This window comes from Lepus europaeus, chromosome 13, assembly GCF_033115175.1.
Source record: "Lepus europaeus isolate LE1 chromosome 13, mLepTim1.pri, whole genome shotgun sequence".
NCBI classification, from domain to species: Eukaryota; Metazoa; Chordata; class Mammalia; order Lagomorpha; family Leporidae; genus Lepus; species Lepus europaeus.
Genome location: NC_084839.1, coordinates 17,178,972 through 17,198,380, shown reverse-complemented (window position 1 = coordinate 17,198,380; position 19,409 = coordinate 17,178,972). Strand labels below are relative to the sequence as shown.

General features: G+C 42.7%; 1 protein-coding gene across 1 annotated transcript in view; it reads left to right on the top strand.

Moving 5' to 3' along the window:
* Positions 1–19,409, top strand: part of WDR35 (WD repeat domain 35) — a 74,020-nt gene that overhangs the window by 37,441 nt on the left and 17,170 nt on the right. Inside the window, exons 13-19 of the mRNA XM_062209001.1 lie at positions 3,517–3,586; positions 5,639–5,692; positions 6,903–7,012; positions 7,787–7,997; positions 13,319–13,399; positions 17,374–17,510; positions 17,826–18,029. Coding sequence (XP_062064985.1) covers positions 3,517–3,586; positions 5,639–5,692; positions 6,903–7,012; positions 7,787–7,997; positions 13,319–13,399; positions 17,374–17,510; positions 17,826–18,029 — 867 coding nt within the window. The remainder of the gene's footprint in view (positions 1–3,516; positions 3,587–5,638; positions 5,693–6,902; positions 7,013–7,786; positions 7,998–13,318; positions 13,400–17,373; positions 17,511–17,825; positions 18,030–19,409) is intronic.

Below are 19,409 nucleotides of genomic sequence, written 5' to 3'. Positions count from 1 at the left end.
TGGGAGGCAGGAGGGCTCTACCAGGTGGTGAGGTCCTAGCAGCCAGCGCAGGGGCACCTCTGGTAAGTCTGAGGTGAAGATGTGTCTACTGCATTTTTAAGTTATTCAGGAGTCTCCCCTTATCTGCAGTTCCTCTTTCTACAGTTTCGGTTATCTGCTGTCAACTGTAATCTGAAAATATTAAATGGAAAATTCCAGAGATAATAAATGACTTTTATTACAGTATACTATTATTATTTTATTGTTGGTTATTGGTACTCTCTTACTGAGCCTATTTATAAATTAAACTTTACCATAGATATGTAAGTATAGGAAAAAATATAGTATATATACAGAATTTGGTAGTGTGTGTGACATTGTGGGACATCTTGGAACATATTCCTTATGGATAAAGGGGACCTACTCTAGTATCTGTGTTAGGGATACTATGTTGCTTGAGGGAGAAGGAGAGGGAAAGGAGACAGGAAGGGGGAGATGGAGTAGGGGAAGATCTCTCCTATCCACTGGTTCATTCCTCAGATGCCCACAGCACCTGGGACTGGGGAGATACAAACCAGGAGCTGGGAACTCGATGTGAGTCTGCCACATGGGTGGCAAGGACTCAACCACTTGAGCATTACCTGCTGCCTCTTAGGGTGCACATTTGCAGGAAGTTGGAGTTGGGAGTGGAACTGGGACTCAAGCCCAGGCACTGCTGTATGGGGTGTGGGCATCCCAAGTGACATCTTGACCCCTGTGCCGAATGCCTTCCCTCATATTGAGATCTCAGTGCAGACTTCCCTTCTCTTCCCTCCCAGCCTCACTCATGTACTCAGAATAATGTCTCTAGGGAAAGGATTCTGGGCATTTGAATTCACTTGGAAGCAGGAAAACGCAGTTGAAAATACTGCATCTGTTCTCGAAGACCAGTGGAAATTGTCCCTTGTCTTCTGGAAAGACTGGCATCTTAGAGGACAACATGTGCAGGTCCTCCAGCTGGTAGGATTTTCTGAGGGAGCAGTAATAAGCAGAGACCTGCAGGCTCTGGGGGAAGCTGGATCTTAGGACAGAGCTGGGCAGAGACAGAGCCCCTCCACAGCTCCTGTCCTCCTTTAGCCCAGCTAAAGAGAGTCTGACTCTTTTAAAGTCAAGAAGGCGGCATATATGAGGATACTTCAAAAAGTTAATGGGGCAGTGAAATTAAATATGGTTATTTTAGTGTAAGGTAATTGGAAATCTCTACATAGTTTTTTCATAATACACGAGCTGTTTTGAGACCCTTCTTTCTGGAATATGCTCTGTAGTTCTAAGAACTTTGGAGGGGGGATTCCCCCTGGACCTGAGTTTTCTATTCTGTAAAATGTGGTTGGTGGTGGTGATTCCAGCCCACGTTGATCAAGTGCCGGACACTGGAGGAGGCCTTGTCAGCACTCTCGCTGTTCCTCTTTACGGAGAGGAAACCGAGGCATGGGAGCTTTAGTTTTGCCGAAGGTCATGAGCTGGTGAGTAGAGATGGGACAGAAAGCCGGGTTCTTTGACTCTGATCCACTTTACTCAGACTGGCCTTTCTTGTTTTAAGACAGGAGCTGGACTAAATCATCTCTGGAGAGTCCTTTTATGCTAGGGACTTTGTCTTTTATTTTGTGATAAAACTGACTGTGGTGATAATTAAGTAGGACTACAGAGACTTAACAGAAATGTAGTAAAGTGCAGAAACATACTATACCTCTAAATCAGTACATGTTTCCGTCTTAATATATCCTATTGAATTTATTTAAAATATCTCATTTTAAAAAATATTTATTTTATTTATTTGAAAGCACTACAGAGAGGGGGGAAAGACAGACAGAGGTCTTCCATCCCCTGCTTCACTCCTCAAATGAATCACAATGACTGGCGCTGAACCCTGAAGCCAGGAGGCAGGAGCTTCTCCTACATGGGTGCAGGGGCCCAAGGACTTGAGCTATCCTCTGCTACTTTCCCAGGTGCATTAGCTGGGAGCTGGAACTGGTGCCCATATGGGATACTGGCCGGGCAGGCAGCGGCTTTACCTGCTGTGCCACAGCACCAGCCCAAATCTGATCTTTTATTGATGAAAATATAAATTGTGATTTCAAATTATCAATGATAAATGTAATGGTATTTAAAGAATAGAAAATGGCATGATTTTTCTATAATTATATTACAGCCATAATTTTTTAAAAAATTTGTTTTAAAAATTTATTTATTTATTTTTTATTTGACAGATAGAGTTAGACAGTGTGAGAGAAACAGAGAGAAAGTTCTTCCTTCCGTTGGTTCACCCCCCAAATGGCTGCCACGGCTGGTGCTGCGCTGATCCGAAGCCAGGAGCCAGGTGCTTCTCCTGGTCTCCATGCGAGTGCAGGCACCCAAACACTTGGGCCATCCTCCACTACCCTCCAGGGCCACAGCAGAGAGCTGGACTGGAAGATGAGCAACCGGGACTAGAATCCAATGCCCATATGGGATGCTGGTGCCACAGGCAAAGGATTAACCAAGTGAGCCATGGCACTGGCCCCCAAAATTTATTTATTTGAAAGGCAGAGTTACACACAGAGGGAGGGAGAGACAGAGACAGATCTTCCATCCCCTGGTTCTCTCCCTAAATGGCTGCAATGGCTAGAGCTGGGCCGGTACGAAGCCAGGAGCCAGGAGCTGCTTCTGGGTCTGCCACATAGTGGCGGGGGCCCACGCAAATGGACCATCCTTCACTGCTTCCCCAGGCTCATTAGAGAGCATGATTGGAGTATTTGGGACTCCAACCGGTGCCCATATGGGGTGCCAGCTTTACCCAGTATCCCACAACACCAGCCCCACCCATCATTCCTCAAGCCCCTTCTAAAGGTCAGGCTCTATACTGATGTTCTTTACAAAAATCATTTTACTTATGCCTCTCAGAAATGCTGCAAAGGGAAAAGTTATCTATATTTTACAGAGGGAGCGAGTGAGACTCAGAGAAGTTTCATAATTCCCCAGAACTCAAAACCGCTCTGTGCTGTCTTGCCCACTCACTTCCACTCACTTGGGTGGTCATACAGAAGTGGGGCATCTTCATTGGACAGAAAGGGTAGGAAGGTTTCTTGGCTTCAGGACGAACGTTCTATTAATTAGTGATCCCCAAATCCATTTATAAGTTTTACTTTTATTATACACATTGATCGAAGGGAAATTATGGAGAAACAACAGAGAAAATTCATGTGGTGGGAATTATTCCTGACATTTATCTGGAGAGGAAGGCAGAGCACCTCTTGGGCGTAATGAAGTTCATTGGGAATATATGACGTAATGCTCGAATTCTTTTTGGCACAACTGTTAGGAACATTTAACTTGCGTAACTAGAAAACACCTGGTAGGTAGGTTCTACCTTTATGAGATTCAGCTGTGTCAGGAGCTTTTAAAATAATCAGGATATTTGTATAACAGTATCATTGATGTTATCAATCCTTTAATTGTTCTAGAAATAATGAAATAATGTAAACTTAAGCTTTCTTTGAAATGTTGATTTTTTTTTTGCAGAATTTATCATGTCGATGATACTCCTTCTGGATCCGTGGATGGGGTGCTTGATTATAGTAAAGCCATTCAAGTAGGTGATTTTAATTTAGCCAGAAAATGTTAATATCTGGATTTGGAAATATTTTAATTTTGTTTTGAGCCCTGTAAAGAATTTGTTTCTAGTGAGTGGGATATTATATTAGCAAGTCTCAAAAATTTTTTTTATTTTGGAAAACTTTTTCTAGATCTTAATAGCTTTGAAGGTGATAGATGGTGATCAGTAGCTAATATGATACTACTTAGAAACCATATTATTTAAAAATATTGAGGAATATAATTCCTCTTCCTCTTTTGGTCCATCCCTTCTTAGCATTCATTTATTGATTGCTTTTTATCTATCACTTGACCATAGACTGATCTGCCTTTACTTATAAACCTCATGCAGTATTAATGACCGCAGATATTTTAATAGTTTACCTTTATGGGCCGCCACCGTGGCTCATTTGGCTAATCCTCCGCCTGCGGTGCTAGCACCCCGGGGTTCTAGTCCTGGTTGGGGCACCGGGTACTAGTTCCGGTTGCTCCTCTTCCAGTCCAGCTCTCTGCTGTGGCCCGGGAAGGCAGTGGAGGATGGCCCAAGTGCTTGGGCCCTGCACCCACATGGGAGACCGGGAGGAAGCACCTGGCTCCTGGCTTCAGATTGGTGCAGCGCTGGCCGTGGCAACCATTAGGGGTGTGAACCAACGGAAGGAAGACCTTTCTCTCTCTCTCTCACTGTCTATAACTCTACCTGTCAAAAAAAAAAAAAAAAAACTTAAAAAGAAAATAGTTTACCTTTATGGACATATGTTCAGTCTGGTGTTAGTTCCTTCCTAGGTAACTGCAGTAACTTTCTATCTGGCACCATCAGCAGAACCTTCTGTGATGATGGAAATAGTCCATGTCTTTGTTGTCTAATGCAGAAGCCGCTAGTCATATGTCACTGTTGAACTCTTACAGTATGGCTAGTTTGACAAAAGTGAATTTTAAATTTTATTTCACTGTAATTAATTGAAATTTTCATTTAAATGGTAACACGTGGCAAGTGGCAGCCATACTGGACTGCACAGAATCGTCTCTCTACGCTCAGTCTTCCCCACCATGCCAATCTGTTTATCGTACTGCTGGCCCATTCACTCTCTCTCAATTGCAGGCCTTCAGCAAGACCCTGTATTTTTCAGAGTAATAGATGCCACAGCTGCTCCCCCTTCCTGGCCCACTTCTCTTCCCAGCACATTCCTCAGATATCAGCTGGGTTAACCAACCAACTTGGAATTTCTGGAATGTGCCATGCTTTTTTTGGAAAAAATAAAATAAAATAAATGCTTGTATTTTGAAATAATTACGGGCTCACAGGCAATGGCAAAAGTAGTTCTTTAACTTTTCTTCCTGAAATGAGGACATATAACTCTAGGATAATATCAAAACCAGGAAGTTGACAGTGCTGCAACACCATCCGCTCCACAATGACTTTATTTCTTATTCACGTACTTGTAGGTACGTGTAGTTTTCTGTGGTTTTATCGCCAAGAAGGAGCTCCCCTCGTGCTTCTTCTTCAGTGTCTCCCTTACCCCCCAATCCTGTCCCTGTCCCTTGGCAGTCACTAGTCTGGTCTCCATCTCTTTAGTTTTGCCACTTTGAGAATGCTTTATTGATGGAACCAGACAATATAAAACCATTCGAGATCGACATGGGGTATACTGAATGGCCTGGCGGTGCAGCCCATTGCCCTGCCTGCCATTTCACCCTTCTTCGGCACCTGCTGGGTCTCCTGCGTTTGGTTCCTGTTTTAGGAGTGAGCTCAGGTGTTTGCCTGTCTCAGTGTTAGATGCTGCTCCTTTGTGCTCTCACTGCCCCTGTGTACCTCTTCTCTCATCATGCTGTCTGAAACATCTCCTGTAGACCTCTGTAATGCACAAGGTAAAGATTTCATCTGAGGATCTCTTATGCTTAGGTAGGTGTCTGTAGTAGGTGCTCAATAAATAAATGCTTATTAAGTTAATGTATTATTGACATATTCTTGGCAAATTGCATATTACTTAGTTCTAGATTAGGTATTCAATACAGCGTTGTTAAATAATAATGATTGATTAATTTATTTTAGGGCACAAGGGATCCAATTTGTGCCATAACCGCATTTGATAGGACATTGATTGTGGTAAGTTGTGAAAAGTATTTTTTTGAATAATGATTGTTGAAATTACAAAAATAGGATAAAAATGAGTTTTGGATTTGAATATCATCTGGTAGGCACCCCAGCTTTTACTAAGTCCAGTATAAGAAAAAAGTGCAGGCTGAGAAGATGAAGTGCACTTGTGGTGGTTGAAAGTCTTAGAAAGTTTCCTCCTCCATGTAGCTTGATCCCCTGAAGGAAGGGCTTTGGCTCAGCTGCTTTCTCAAGACTCAGAGTGAGGAGGTGTGTGTTTGCCAGCATGTGAGATAGAGCAGTCCCTGGTAAATTTCTGCTCAAGTTTTCAGATAGAATCAGTGGTAATAGTGTCAGTTCTTGAGTTCTGGCATATGAAAATATTAATTGTAGAAGTAAATGTTTACTTTAGTTCAGTACTACTGGTGGAGCTATTGAATTTGACTTATATAAACAGTGTGTATTTCCAGTTGTAGTTACGTTCTTTTACCACTAATGTTATGGGGAAAAAAATCTGAAGAGTGTAGTATTCATCCTTTCTGGCTGGCCCCCCTTGAGAGTCCTGCTGCAGGAGCCGTGCTGCTCTGGTTAAAGACAGGAAAGGTGAGGGTAGGCTGTGTGCAGCAGGGCCAGGCGTGGGATTTGAAAGCCACGCCCAGCGTTGCAGAGATTGCGCTTACATTCTCATTTTTCACAAAAGCATATTTAAACTGATACTCAGCCCTGCTGTTCGGTCATCCTTTCTCGTCACAGACTGGTGTCAGCTGGATGGTTATAGGATAAAAACCTAGCTTTCTCTAATAGCTGTTTTGTATTATGATCTTCTGTTGTTTTTTATATATGAAACTTAATTCAACAAGTGCTTTATGCGATAGCTTTTCATATGCCCTGAGTATTAACCTGGACAACTGTAAATAGCTTCAGGCATTTCTTCCGTATGATGTAGAAATTTGTATGTTACATAATCAAAGAGCTAGGTTTCTGACTTCTTTCTTGAATGTTATGTTCAGCCACTTTTAAAAGGTTTTAATTAAATTAGGAGGTAAATGTATACTGAATAATATGATTTAGTATCTGAGTTGGGGATTTGTTTAGTTTTTAAGCAAATGTTTAAAAATTGTTGAGTTTTTAAACAAATGTATGGCCATATAAAGAGAACTGTAGCTATAGTTTAATATTATTATAGTGAGTATGCCTTAGTCATCAAAAGTCATTTCCACAGGGTCGTGAATCTGGCACCATTCAGAGATACAGTCTTCCTAACGTTGGTTTGATTCAAAAATACTCCCTTAATTGTCGAGCCTATCAGTTATCCTTGAATTGCAACTCTAGGTAAGCCCGCAAACTCTCCTCATGCAATCTCAGACAGACCTTAGCAGCTGAAATGGTGTAATATGAACAAAGATGAGCCTGTTAGTAACCTGTGTTAAAATTCGGTGTGGTTTTACTATATAGTTTTTAGTGTAAATGTCTTTTTCTAATTGGGCATATGGGAATTCTAGTATATTTTTTACTCCTAAAGCTTAAAAGTATTGAGATTATATTGTGTTTTCTATCAGTTGTTTTAATCTCTCTGGATAATCCTCCTCACGAGCAAGCCACATGGGGGGTGTGTGTTTGGCGTAACGGGACCCAGTGAAGATGTCTGCGTTGTGGGCTTGACTCGCTGCTTTAGCTCCCTGTTCCAGCTTCTTGCCACTGCAGACTTTGGGAGGCTGTGGTGATGCTCAGGCCGTTGAGTGCCTGCCACCTGCCACCCACGCTGGAGACTTGGATTGTGTTCTTGGCTCCTGGCCTAGGTCCTGGCCCAGCCCTTGCTGTTAGGTGAATTTGGAGAGGGAACCATTGGATGGGAGCTCTCTCTCTGTCTGTCTCTGACTGTGTCTGTGTGTCTGTCTCTGTCTCAGATAGGGAAAAAAAAAAAAAAAAAAGCAAAATGGATAGTAGCCTGTGTTATCAATCAAATGTATAAAAATTTAGAAATCCTGTCTACTATGTTCCAGGTTTTGGGTACAGTGATTCTGGAGAAGAGTGGGTCTAGATAATTAGCCGTGATAGCTGAGAGTAATTTACCTTTCCCCCTATCTCCAACTGCGTGCTCCTTAGTCGTCTGGCTATCATCGACGTCTCAGGTGTGCTGACCTTCTTTGACTTGGACGCTCGAGTAACAGACAGCACAGGACAGCAAGTCGTTGGCGAGTTGTTAAAACTGGAGAGAAAAGATGTCTGGGATATGAAATGGGCTAAGGACAATCCTGATTTGTTTGCAATGATGGAGAAGACAAGAATGTATGTGTTCAGAAACTTGGATCCTGAGGTAACAATAAGAAATGGGTATTAACTGTCCAAGATCCCAACCCGAGAGTGTTAACTGAGCCACATACCGAATCCTGGGAGTTTCCCCTGGTTTCTGTAAGAGGCTGCACAAATTTGTGAAAGTAAATAGAAACATTTCTGTGGACCTTAAAAATATTTGACTTTAGGTGGAAGAAAAGTAATACTCATCTTTGAAATAGTCTCTTTTTCTCAGGGGAGCTTCCTAGGTTTTTATCTGTTCTTTATAGGTGATGCAGCTGTGGTTACTAAAGTCTTTTTATTTTCCTAGTCAAAGTTAAAAATAAAATCAGTAGTCGTATTTACCACAGTTTCTTAAAACAACCTACCCTTTTCTGCCTGTTTATCCATTTTTTTCTGTGCTTGCCTTGTCTTATTTATATTTACATTGACTGTGTCACTCACGGATTTGTGTCCCTTTCCAACCCATATAGTCTTAGGAATATGCACGTGTGAGCTGTGATTAATCGCTCTCTTGCATGTCCGGAAACTCCTTTCTCACTCATTTTTAAGGCCATATTTTGATTTTCTATTAGGGGCTCCTACCAATTAATTTTTATGTTCTGGATTCTCCTATCACTTAGCCTTCTCTGGACAAACCGTGACTGCTTGTGTTTAGGTGATACGTAATAGTTTGATTAGGTTACTAATCAAAACATCATTAAGCTGATAAATCTTTTAAACAATTTTTGAATTGGTAATGTATTTTCAGTTTGGAACTTCCTCTACCTGGGCTGATTTCTAGTAATGTAAATAATAATAGCTGAGTTAAAAAGTGCTTCTTGTCATAATTTCTGTTTGCACCTATGGCTTCCATCTTGGGAAGAAAGTGTGGGCTTGTGCCCCTGAGCTGCTGAAGATCTTCTGTAGTTATTTATTTAGTGGAAGACTGTTTGCGCCTTTAATATTGTAAATTGTTTTCCCCTTTCCCCATTTGTGCCTTATTCAGCATTTTTGGTTTGGCAAATGACCTGATGAAAATTGCTCTCAAAAGCTCTGTTAAAGCTTTTAGGAGTCTTGGGGTCTTTGTAATTATAAGACCCTGAGACATGGTTCAAAGACTCCTGCGTGGTTCAGTGCTGCCGCATTTGACCCAAATGCATGGGATTCTTGCAAAGGCTCAAGGGACATTTGACGTAACCACGGCGCAGCCTTGAGCGAGGAAGCAGAATGCTTTTTGAATGCTGGGGGCCTTTTCTATCCCTGGCCCTACTCAGTCCAACTCGGAAATCGTATGTTCTAACTGGCTGCTCAAACGTGTGTGTGGCACACATGGTTCAGGTGCAATCTTTGCCTGGTGGAAAGTTTTTCTTAAGTAGTTTTAACAGAACAGCATCTATTTTTTTGAAATCTTTATTATTTTATTTCAGTTTGTTTTCTGACTTGGCATGTCGTTCATTTTCTCTCTGGTTTAGATCTAGAGGGAGTTGTTAACAACCTTACCACTGTCTGGATTTCTTTATAAACCATGCTGCTGTGTTTTGTTTTCTGTTCTTCATTTTTGTTGTGAGATGGGAACTTTAACTTTGCTTGAGTTATAAAATTCTTTTTTTTTTTTTTTTATGCGAGACGGATGACATCCCTTAGAGGACATACTTTTAGTTCAAGAGCACCATCTGAGTCTTGAGGAAGCTGACTGCTGCCTTATTCTCTTTGCTCCAAGAAGACTCCAGGGCAGTTACTGTACAGTGAATGAGGGAGAGAGAGAGAGAGAGAAAGAGAACGGTTATCTTGGCCTTCCTGGGCTGAGAGGTGTTGGCAGGACTAACTGTTATCTCTACCACATTTTGTTTCCAGTTATCATCTAAAATTTTTTAAAAATTTATTTGAAAGGTAGAACTAGAGAGAGAGGAGGAGAGAGAAGGAGAGCGAGTGATCTTGCTGGTTCACTCCTCAAATGGCAGCAATGGCTGGGGCTGGGCCAGGCCAAAGCCAGGCGCCCAGAGCTTCTGGGTCTCCCACGTGGATGGAGGGACCCAAGCAGTTGGGCCGTCTTCCAGTGCTTTTCCAGGTGCATTAGCAGAGAGCTGGATTGGAAGTGCAGAAGCTGAGTCTTGAACTGGTGCCCCTATGGGATTCTGGCGTCGAAGCAGAGGCTTAACCTGCTGTGCCCACAATGCTGGTCCCCTCATTTTTTTTTAAAGGTTTATTTATTTGAAAGGCAGAGTTAGAGAGAGGGAGACACAGTGAGAGAGATCTTCTGTTGCTACTTTACTTCCCAAATGGCTACAATTGCTGGGTTTGGGACAGGCAGAAGCCAGGAGTCATACTGGTTTCCTACATGGGTGCAGGGGCCCAAGCACTTGGGCCATCTTCCACTGCATTCCCAAGTGCATTAGCAGGCAACTGGATCGGAAGCGGAGCAGCCAGGGCTCGACTCGAACTGGCGCTCATCTGGGATGCAGCCATTGCAGGCAGCAGCTTAACCCACTACACCACAGCACTGGCCCCTTCTTTGTGTTCGTTTTTGCTCATGAGGAGACTGGCCAACTGTGATCACTGCTTACTTAGTTACTTGCTAATCATTTCTTTACCTGCTTACTGGTCATGTAAGAACATACACGTCAGAACAGAATTTACTTTATCTGCAGAACTGTGGGACCAAGAATCCTAATTTATTATTCAGGAGGAGATAAGCTGTTGTTTGAAGGTTGAGAGCTGACTATTTTTAATCCATTGGGAGGATAGATTAGACTGTCATTGTAATGTGACTGACTCTTACTCAAGGAGTAGGAGAGGAGTCATCTCTGTCTTTGTGTGGGTGTGCTTGTATTATCCATAGTACCTTTGATTCATTCACAAATTCTTTCAGGAAGCATTTTAAGTCACTTGTCCAATTCGTGAGGGCCAGCTAAAATTAGATAATGTAATACTTAAATAGACTTAATTAGGTATAGACTGCAAACTTCAGGAGGTCACGGTGTGCCGAAATTAAGTGGTTAAGCAAGGGCACTTCAGGTGCCTGCTGTGTGGTGCGTGTGTGCTGAGCAGAGGCACCAGTGTTTCTTATATGGTTCGGATCAGGAAGGCGTGACGTGCTTTTTACTTTGGTAAAAAGAAGTACTTTGCATCCTGCTTTGAAAATCACTATCCTAAAACTTCACATCCAAATGAAGTATGGATGGTCACCTGGTGAATTTTGAAAACGAAAATAGTTTGAGGTAATTCAAGCAGAAGCTGAATTTTAATAAATCTGAATTTTGTAAATGTCCATATTTACTTATGTGCCAATAATCATAGACTGTTTTTGGAAACTCTAGTTTTTCAGTTCTGTACTTTTCCTTCCTTTCTCTTTGTTTTTGGTATTTTTATCCATGGATCATCTTTTATGACTTTATCTTTTCACTAGCTTACTTTATTGCATTATCTAGCCAAAAGCAATAAATTTTCCTGATGATAAACATGTTTAAATATTTGTTTTTACAGAGAGTATTGAATAATTGATGTATACAAGAGAAATACCTTACAATATATGCTTCCTTTTTGAATTTAATTTTATTCTATTTTAATTCTTATTATTTTTACAGTAATGAAGATATTTTATAAAATTTTCTCATATAATTTGACTGTTTTAATCAGCTGCATTTTTTTAAAGAGAATATACATTGTAGGGGTCGGCGCCGTGGTTCACTTGGTTAATCCTCTGCCTGCGGCGCCGTCATCCCATATGGGCGCTGGTTCTAGTCCCAGTTGCTCCTCTTCCAGTCCAGCTCTCTGCTGTGGCCTGGAAGGGCAGTGGAGGATGGTACAAGTCTTTGGGCCCCTGCACCTGGCTCCTGGCTTCAGATCAGTGCTGTGCCGGCCATAGCGGCCATTTGGGGAGTGAACCAACGAAAGGAAGATCTTTCTCTCTCTCACTGTCTATAACTCTACTTGTCAAATAAAAAAAAAAAAGAAAGAAAGAAAGAAAGAAACTATACATTGTAAAACCCAATAAATCCATGTACTGTGCCTAGAGTCTTTTTCTTAGGCCTACTAACCAAGCTAAATGATTCCCTTTGTACTTTCATCATTTTGCTATCTTCCTTTTATTATAGTTTTTGTAGTTTCTACCGTGTGTGAAGCACTAACTGTGAGAGTTATAAATCTGATTGGTTATTTCATTTGGATTTTGGTTACTTTCTACTTCACTGTGATGCAGATGCTTCTGGACTTCCAATGGGGCCACGTCCCAACAAACTCAGCCTCAGTTGAGAATATGGTTAAGTAGACGATGCTCTAGTGCAGCCAACCTGCTGAACTGCCTGGCTCCGCGGCACAGGGCCCTGAGCCTGCCTGTCAGTGGTTTTGCCCTGCGGTGGCTGGGCAGCCTGGGAGCTGCGGCTGCCATTGCTGCTCAGCATCATGAGAGATGATCTGACTGCACTGTGAGTTGCTAGCCTCGCAAAAGCTCAAAATTCCGAATTCACAGTGTGATTTCTGCTGAATGCTTGTTGCTTTCGCAACATTTGTAAAGCTGGAAAATCTTATGTTCACCCATTGTAAGTTGAGGACCATCTGCATACATTTGCACATGCTTTTAAAAACTGCATTTTACTGTGATTTCCATTATCAGACAACGTTGTATCTTATTCCTTTTTTAGTATTCTTGGAGGTATTGAGTATTTTAGAGGTTAACTTGCATTAGTTTATATAGTATTTGTATCTGTGTCAGAAAGGATTTAGGGCAGCTACTTTACATTTACCCCATGATATAGAGTATAATATGTACCCCCATACACTGTGTTTCTATAAGCCTCTAACCCTGGGATAAAAGACAGACATGTGGCAGACTCAGGCATTTACATACTGGCTCATGTCACAGCGGACAGACTTTGCAACATGTGTGGGATTTCTTTGGTAGATGTACTTAGACACAAAGACACTGTTTATCAATCTTACTAAGAATTAAATTCAGTACTGAATTAGAATTATTGTAATATATAAACACTTATATTAATTTGAAAAATGAGGACTGAACGTTATGTGCTATTGGTGCATTACTGTTAATTTTGTAAGATGTGATAATGGTAACGTGGCTGCATCAGAGAACATTCTGTTCTTTTAGAGATAAGTACTGAAGTATTTGGGTTTGAAATGTCATGATGTCTAATATATTTATTTTGTAATACTTCAGCCAATAGCTTAAATGAGGCCTGTTTAACAAACTGTTAATAATTATTTTGGTTTTGGTATATGGGTGCTAATGACATTCCTTGTGCCTTTTTTTTGAAAATTTTGATAATAAAATTTAAAATCATGATTTGCTAAAAGGAGGGGAAATTTTGCATAATGCAGCATTAACACATGTTCTTATCTTTAAAGGAACCCATTCAGACCTCTGGGTATATTTGTAACTTTGAGGATTTAGAAATTAAGCTTGTTCTTTTGGATGAGATATTGAAGGTAAGTCTTTAAAAAAAAGTTGTTGTTTCTACTGCTAGCTCAACTGAGATTCCTGTGTGGAGCAGGCAGTGTAATGTGCAGCTAGGTGTGTGGGCGCAGGGCTCACGGCACCCCAGTCTGATCCTGTGCCTTGCCTGTGCTTTGGGTCCCATGGGGAGGAGCTTGTGCTATGGGAAGCTGGTTCCACAGGAGGGAGCACCTGGGCTTTCTCCTCCACTTGCCCCTAGTGAGGCGAGGACAGGAGGGGGTGGGGGTTTGGAGAGGGGAGGTCTAAAAGCTACCAGCTGTCAGACATCAAAACTGGAATCTGAGTCTGTTACAACATGAGATTATATAATTTTCAGATGTCTCTATATGAATAGCACTTCTGTAAAGAGTACAGAAAAAGATCCTGTCCTAGTTTAAAGTATAAAATGTATAAAACTAATAGACGCATTTCATTGCCTATTAAACTTGTATACAGTAACTTCAAAGAATATTTTCCTCACATGTGAAGGAAGATAAGTCTTTTTGTTTGTCTTGTCCTCTTTCTCAAAAGATTTAAGCGTTGAGAGCTCTTTTTAGAAGATGTGATTTTTGTCAATGTTCTTTTAAAAACCAAAGAGATACATAAGTGGAATCAAGCTAAGGTGGCTGAGTGTCTTTTCTGTTTTTATGTACTAATGGTTTTATAAAGAGTATCTTGAATCCCCAGCATCTGACGAGGGCGTGGTTCATAGTTGGTTCTCAGGAAGTGTTTGTTAAATAGATTTTTAAAAAGGATTAGTGCCGGCGCTGCTGCTCAATAGGCTAATCCTCCGCCTTGCGGTGCTGGCACACCGGGTTCTAGTCCCGATCGGGGCACCGGGGCACCAGATTCTGTCCTGGTTGCCCCTCTTCCAGGCCAGCTCTCTGCTGTGGCCAGGGAGTGCAGTGGAGGATGGCCCAAGTGCTTGGGCTCTGCACCCCATGGGAGACCAGGAGAAGCACCTGGCTCCTGCCATCGGATCAGCACGGTGCGCCGGCCGCAGCGCGCCAGCCGCGGCGGCCATTGGAGGGTGAACCAACGGCAAAGGAAGACCTTTCTCTCTGTCTCTCTCACTGTCTACTCTGCCTGTCAAAAAAAAAAAAAAAAAAAAAAAAAAGATTAGCATCACTTCTTGGTCTTTTGGCTGAGATCAAGTATAAAAAATGGGTAGTGATTTCATGGCTGTTAAGAAGGTGGTAACTAGTTAATATATAGAATTCAAGCAATGCAGTAAAGTGCTGAAAAAAAAAAATCACCCTAAATCCTACCACTGAGACACCTCTCTCTCTTAATTTATTTGAGAAGTAGACAGGTTGAGAGAGTGAGCTCCAATTTGCTGATTCATAAATGCTTGCAATGGCTGAGGCTGGGCCCTGCTGAAATCAGGAGCCAGGAAGTCAACCCAGGTTTCCTGTGTGGGTGTCAGGAACCCAATTATGTGTCACTGCTGCCTCCCAGGTCTACATTGGCAGGAAGCTGGAGTCAGGAACCAGCGCCGGGCATGGATCCCAGGCACTCCAGCATCTTTGTTGATGCTCCCAACTCAGATACTTTAATCATTAGCACTAGAGAGGTAGCACATCACTCCATACAGTAAGCTACATGCAGGACAGACTAATGGATTAGACAGAAGTAGTTTTATATGGCATCATAAAGTTATTGTTAAATTCAACTAGAGAAACTGAAAGTAAATTTTAAGGAATTTTAGACCTTCAGATATTCTCTCTCATCATACTACACGCACCTTTTTAGAGCATGGAAACCCTTAGTAGGTAAAACAATCTGCCCAAACTTCATCTGTTCCTTGATTCAGCAAATACCGAGAGCCAGAACGACACGATTCCGGGCCTTGAATAGAGGAGACGGGTTGACAGCAGGAAGCTCAGTCTGCAGCGGGTGTTGGGAATCTGCGATCCAGTCAGGGTTGTGCCTGCTCATGGCTCTGGAACGGGGAAGCGCTGAGTCACCTCTGAGGCCGTGAGTGATGTGAAGAGTACAGCTGGATGTCGTACCGAGTGCTGTGTGGTCTCTCATTTGATCCTTACAGCTTGAGAAAGTCGGTGTGATTGTTGGGTTTTTTAGATGAGGAATTTGAGGCTTGAAGAGATAAGCTGGTTTGCCAGGGTCACTTAGTTAGCCACGGACAGAGACATGACTTGACCTCAAGCTGTCTGGCTTTAGGCTGTTGTGTGTGATTGGTTGGCACCGGCAGAACTGAGGCTGGAGGTCCTGGGAATGGGTCCATAGGACCCTCTATGCCTAGCTATGGAGACTTTTTATAAAAAAAAAAATGATTTATTTTGTATTTATTTGAAAGAGTTACTGGGGTGGGGGTGGGGGGAGGAGAAAACAGAGAGAGGTCTTTCATCTGCTGGTTCACTCCTCAAATGGCTGCAACAGCCAGGGCTGGGCCGGGCCTAAGCCAGGAGACAGGAGCTTCTTCCAGATCTCCCACATGGGTGCAGGGGCCCAAGGACTTGGGCCATCTTGCACTGCTTTCCCAGGCCATTAGCAGGGAGCTGGATTGGGAGTGGAGCAGCCAGGACTCAAACCGTGCCCACAAGGGACGCCAACATTGCAGGCAGTGGCTTTACGCACTGTACGATGATTTGTACTTTATCCTGGAGTAGGTGGTGGAGGAAAGCAGGAGGGTGAGATGATTTGTTTTTTTTTTTTTTTTTTTTGTTTGTTTTTTTTTTTTTGGACAGGCAGAGTGGATAGTGAGAGACAGAGAGAAAGGTCTTCCTTTTTGCCGTTGGTTCATCCTCCAATGGCCACCGCGGCCGGTGCATCATGCTGATCCGAAGCCAGGAGCCAGGTGCTTCTCCTGGTCGCCCATGTGGGTGCAGGGCCCAAGGACTTGGGCCATCCTCCACTGCCTTCCGGGCCATAGCAGAGAGCTGGCCTGGAAGAGGGGCAACCGGGATAGAATCTGGCGCCCCGACCGGGACTAGAACCCGGTGTGCCGGCGCCGCAAGGCGGAGGATTAGCCTGTTAAGCCACGGCGCCGGCCGATGATTTGGTTTTTATTCAGGAAATGTGGCTCCTAGCTTTTTGAGTGGGAAGGGAGAGGGATAGGGAAGGTTCTAGAAAGAGTTGTCACGTAGCCATATATTAGAAAGAATTAGGATTTGAACTCAGGTCTGACTGGATCTAAACTTCATGTCTTTTCTTTACTACTTCCTCCTTTGTACTTGAGAGCTCCCCGAGGATTTTTCTGTTTCTAGCTTTTGTACTTTACTGGTGGAGGTGGGTGGGGAGTGTTTGCAGCTCAGCTTTCCTTTTCAGGAAACTTCTGACCCCTTCCTGTTTCATGCATTGGACTCTGGTTGTCTTGTGTGCTTCGTTTTTGCATCACTTGGGATGTGCAGAATTTCAGTGCATTGATCGTAACTGCTTGTTTCCTGGCTTTGGCATTACCTAGCTCTTTCCTGCAAGACACCCTTCACTTATTTTATTTTTTTTAACCAGTCTGCTAAATTGTGACAGAAATTGAATTATGAAAAAAACTGGCCCCTCTTCTTTTATCTCTTTGTTTGCTGCCTTAACACTGCATGGAACAGATTTTATTGCTCCTGGTAGGGAAAGGGTAGATTTAGGAGCGAGGAAGTGGAGGCTGCTGCACACCATGACTGTCGGTGCCACGGCAGCACTTTGGGGGAGTGGAGAGTAGCCCCTGGGGAGCAGTGAACTGGGACAAGGGAAACGGGTGCATGGCTAGAAGGCGTCCCTGCGACCACTGTCCCTTTCTCCCCTTAGGCAGCCTGGTCGCCTCAGAAGCAGCTTTCCTGTGGGTGTATACTTTTGGATGATTTCCAGATAACTCAAGACTCAAACAGAGGGATTTCTTCTCAGTTGTGGTTCCAATTTGAGATAATTTTTAGGTTTTTTTCCCCTTAATTGTAAAAGGAAGCACATATTCTAAAGGCAACTAGTTCAATTCCTTTGTTTTTGTCTCTACTTTTAGAATGCAGACCTTCCAAACAAGGATTATATAATTAACTTTGAGATTCGGTCCCTGCGAGATAGCCGAGCATTGATTGAGATGGTTGGAATCGAAGATGCGTCTCAGTTCATAGAGGACAATCCACACCCCCGACTTTGGTATTTAAAAAAAAAACAAAACGAAAAAACCTGCCAAGGTGTCAGGTGTATGCTTTAAAATCTCAGCTCTGTCTTCTCATTCAAGCCTCCTTGATGGGAACGACTTCCTCTTTTTTTTTTTTGTAAATATAGGAATTCATTTTAGGTTTGAAAGTACTTGGTATAAGCAAAATATTATATGAAACTTGTTTGTATATGTTAATCACTTGCCAGCATGCTTCACGAAAAACAATCGGTATAATGATTGATTTGTGAATCAACACTTGTTCATCCGGGACTTGCAATGGGCCTTTCTGTTTCTTTTTCCCACGAAAGGCGCCTACTAGCTGAGGCTGCTCTTCAGAAACTAGACTTGTACACCGCAGAGCAGGCCTTTGTGCGCTGCAAAGATTACCAAGGCATTAAGTTTGTGAAGCGCCTGGGCAACCTGCAGACCGAGTCCATGAAGCAGGCTGAAGTCGTCGCCTACTTCGGCAGGTTCGAGGAGGCTGAGCGGATGTATCTTGATATGGACAGAAGGTGAGTTAGGACGCGGCAGGCGGCCCCAGGTACTTCAGAGTTGTGTGGGTTTTTGTTTTTTTTTTTTTGGTAAGTGGAGAATCTAAAATAAATATATCACTTCTTTTGACCAAATTATTTTCAAGTGAGATTATAACCTGGAGTCCACACACCCCTCATTCATTTGCATTTTCTAGTAGAGGAAGTTTTCTTCTCTGTGTTCATGTCTGTTAATGACTAACTATGGGAATGACTAACTGGTGCGGGGAAAAAAAGATGATGGGGCTGTAGCACTGGGGGCTTTTTATCGTTTATTCCGTGGTTCAATTTCATTATTTGTGTTCTCTTTCTCAATTTAGACCATTTAATTTTCTGTCGTCAAGAGGCATAAAATTTAAAAGAAGTTTTGGGCTTGAGTTTGTTTGTATTCCATTTTTTGTTTATATAAAATGCGTCTGAACCTCATTTCAGCTATAAACATGCCTCATTTTCTTTACTGTTATTTATCCCCCAGGAGATTACTAATATAACTTAAGCCCTGCAAATGAATATGAAACCAAACACGTGTTTATGCTATATGCTTGATTTTGTAATAAGTCTGGTCATGTCTTCAGAGATTACTGAAAAGAAATGATTGTTCTTGAAATCATCATGTTGCTAAATAAATTGGAAGTCCAGGGAAACAAAAGAGAAGAAATTTTTTTTCCCCTTTTCCAGCACCTAGTCTGTTCATGTAGCTGTAACAAAATATCTGAGACTGGGCAATATATTAAGAATAGACTTGTAGTTCAGGCCACCGAAGATTAGAGATGGGAAACGGGCACTCCCTTGACTTGCATCCTCTGGTCTGCTTTAACACAAACCAGGAGGAAAAGAAAGCTCGGCATCAGAAGCAATGGGTGGCAGGCCTATTAATGGCTGATCTGTACAGTGATCTGCCCTCAAGCAGACCCAACAGGCCAGTCCACTGCAGTGGCTTTCAATGTGGTAAGCCTGGGCTTCAGCAGAAGTCAGCTTGTGAAGAGCCCTGGCAGCTCTGCCAAGAGTTGGATCACTGGAAATGGACCTGCCCTGGAGTCGAAGGATGCCCAGGTCAGAGCCACAGATCTATTTGGCTCTAAGCTGAAAAGCCCTTCACTCAGCCCAACTTCCAAAGTGACCACTGCAGCTGAGGGGATGGTCAAGTAGGGTCAGCAACATTGCAGGCAGAACTGTCAATTTCTTGTTAGAGATGCCCCCTGCCTTTACCTGGCCAGCTCTCCTCCCAGGCCAGCCAAGTAATGAAAGTCAACAGAGTGCCTTCCCCTAGGAGGTTCACACCTCCCTTAGGATATACCCCATGTGAAGAGATAGATAGGTCTGGGCCTCTGAATTTACAAGGCCTAAAGCCCACCAGATTAT